This window comes from Buceros rhinoceros, unplaced genomic scaffold (assembly GCF_000710305.1).
Source record: "Buceros rhinoceros silvestris isolate BGI_N320 unplaced genomic scaffold, ASM71030v1 scaffold23084, whole genome shotgun sequence".
In the NCBI taxonomy this organism is placed as follows: domain Eukaryota; kingdom Metazoa; phylum Chordata; class Aves; order Bucerotiformes; family Bucerotidae; genus Buceros; species Buceros rhinoceros.
Window position 1 is genome coordinate 8214 of NW_010408084.1, and position 2089 is coordinate 10302.

Sequence of the window (2089 nt, forward strand, 5' to 3'; positions counted from 1 at the left end):
GGTTCAGGACCTCACGGTACTGCTGATGGCTCTCACAGATGTTCCGACTGCTACCACGCAGCTGGAGGGAGAGGGCGTTTTTCTCTTCAAAGACCTGAGATAGCTGAGAAGAGAATACAACTGCTAAGCAAAGAACTCATATTTTTGTGAAAGCAAAACCGTTCTCTCTGTACCTGAGGGTTACAGTTCTGCTGAGAACCTGGGAACTGCTCGTGATACTGCACTAAGCACAGAAACCTTCTCAGGATGGCAGGCAGCACTGAAGATCACAAGCGTGCCTTCTGAAGAAGGGACTTCCTTCAGGACTCTAGAGAGCAGGAGGCTGCAAAGAACTCCCAGCAATAGAAGTGGAACCTGGAAACAACTTTCTTCACATAACCTCGCTCTCTGGGCCCTTGGTCTGGTCTCCCTCTCTCCCCCCTCCATCCTTCCCCCATTGTCATACTTGTGCCATCCCCCTCCCACTGCTCTCTCTCTCTCTCTCCCCATCCCCTTTTCTCTTCTTCTTTCCTCCTCCCTCCCTTTCCTCCTCCTTTCTCCCTCTGATCACTTCAGACAAAGGGCACCAAAATTCAGTAGCAAAAACGTTGCTGATCCTCCTGAATGTGACCCATGCATGGCCTGGACTATCCCTCTGGTCCATTCGGGTCAGCTCTCCCAGTTGTGACCTCTCCAGGCTCTTGCCCCTCCCCCAGCCTACTAACTGCAGAGAGAGCAGAGTGGGAAGCAGTGGCAGCCTTCCTGCTGTGCCAGCCCTGCTCAGCAGCAAAGGCACTGGTGTGCTCTCAGCACTGCTGCCACCACTAACGGTAACACCGCGCTCCAGGGGCTGCCACGAAGAACATTAACTCCATCCCAGCCAACTCCGTACGCAGAGCTCTTAACACCGTCACCCACGGCATTCACATTGGGAAACTAAGGGGCTATGAACCGCATAAGTGAACTACTACATAGTCAAAAACTGGCCAGACCACTGGACTCAAAGGCAACCGATCAATGGCTTGACAGCCAGCCGTGAGCAGAATGCTGCTGGGGCTGGCCGGGGCACATACTGCTCAGCACCAGCAGCAATCTAGGTTATGACACAGAGTACAGCATCAGCAAATTTGCAGCCAGGATTGAATTTTGGGGAGTGTCTGACATGATTAAGATGAAAACTTTGGTCTGGAGAAAACTTGAGAAACTTGAGGATTGAGCCAACAGAAATCTAAAGTCCAATACGGAGAAGTGTAAACCTCTGTACCAGAGAGAAAACCGTGCGTCAGTACAGGGTGGGAAGAGACTGCTGAGGCAACAGCTCGGCTGTAAAGGGCCAGGGAGTTGTATCGAGGTGGGTGTGGGTCTCTTTTCCCAAGGAACAAGTGACAGGACGAGAGGAACCGGCCTCCAGCTGTTCCCAGGGAGGTTGAGGCTGTCCCTGAGGAGCCATTTCTGTCCCGTTGGGGTTGTGCAGGCGTGTCGCAGGCTGCCCAGGGCAGTGGTGGAGCCCCCATCCCTGGAGGGGTTTAAAAGACCTGTAGAAGTGGCACTTAGGAACACGGGTTAGTGGTGGACTTGGCAGTGTTAGGTTAATGGTTGGACTCAACAAGCTTAAGAGTCTTTTTCAACCCAAATGATTCTAAGACGGACAGAGAAACGGGAAGGCTCCAGGAAAGGGCTGTTGAGATCATCAAAGGCTTGGAGCAGATGTTGTCTACGAGAGGGGGGCTGCTCTCGCTGCTGAAGAGGAGGCTGAAGAGTCATTTACAATAGCTTACAATTAAATTAAAGGGAGTCTATAGAGCCAAACTCTCTTTGACAGTGGCAGAAAATATAACAAGGGGCCACAGCCACAAACTGTGGCTTGGAAGAGTCAGACTAGACATTAGAAAACCATTTGCAATAGAAGAGTAGAGCAGCACTGGACAAAGGCCCAGACTGGCTCTGGAATCACTATTCCTTCACCACTCAGCTGTGCAGTCATGACTGACCCGATCTAATGTTTGGAGCAGCAGAAGGTGCACTAGATCAACCCCAGGATCCTCTTTAATATTCCTGATTGTGTGATACTTCAGTAAATGCCCACAAGAACAGAAAGATTCATTCCTGC

General features: G+C 51.1%; 1 protein-coding gene across 1 annotated transcript in view; it reads right to left on the bottom strand.

Annotated features, from left to right (window-relative positions):
• GOLGB1 (golgin B1) overlaps positions 1–2089 on the bottom strand; it is a 36287-nt gene that overhangs the window by 4538 nt on the left and 29660 nt on the right. Inside the window, exon 19 of the mRNA XM_010134763.1 lies at positions 3–103. Coding sequence (XP_010133065.1) covers positions 3–103 — 101 coding nt within the window. The remainder of the gene's footprint in view (positions 1–2; positions 104–2089) is intronic.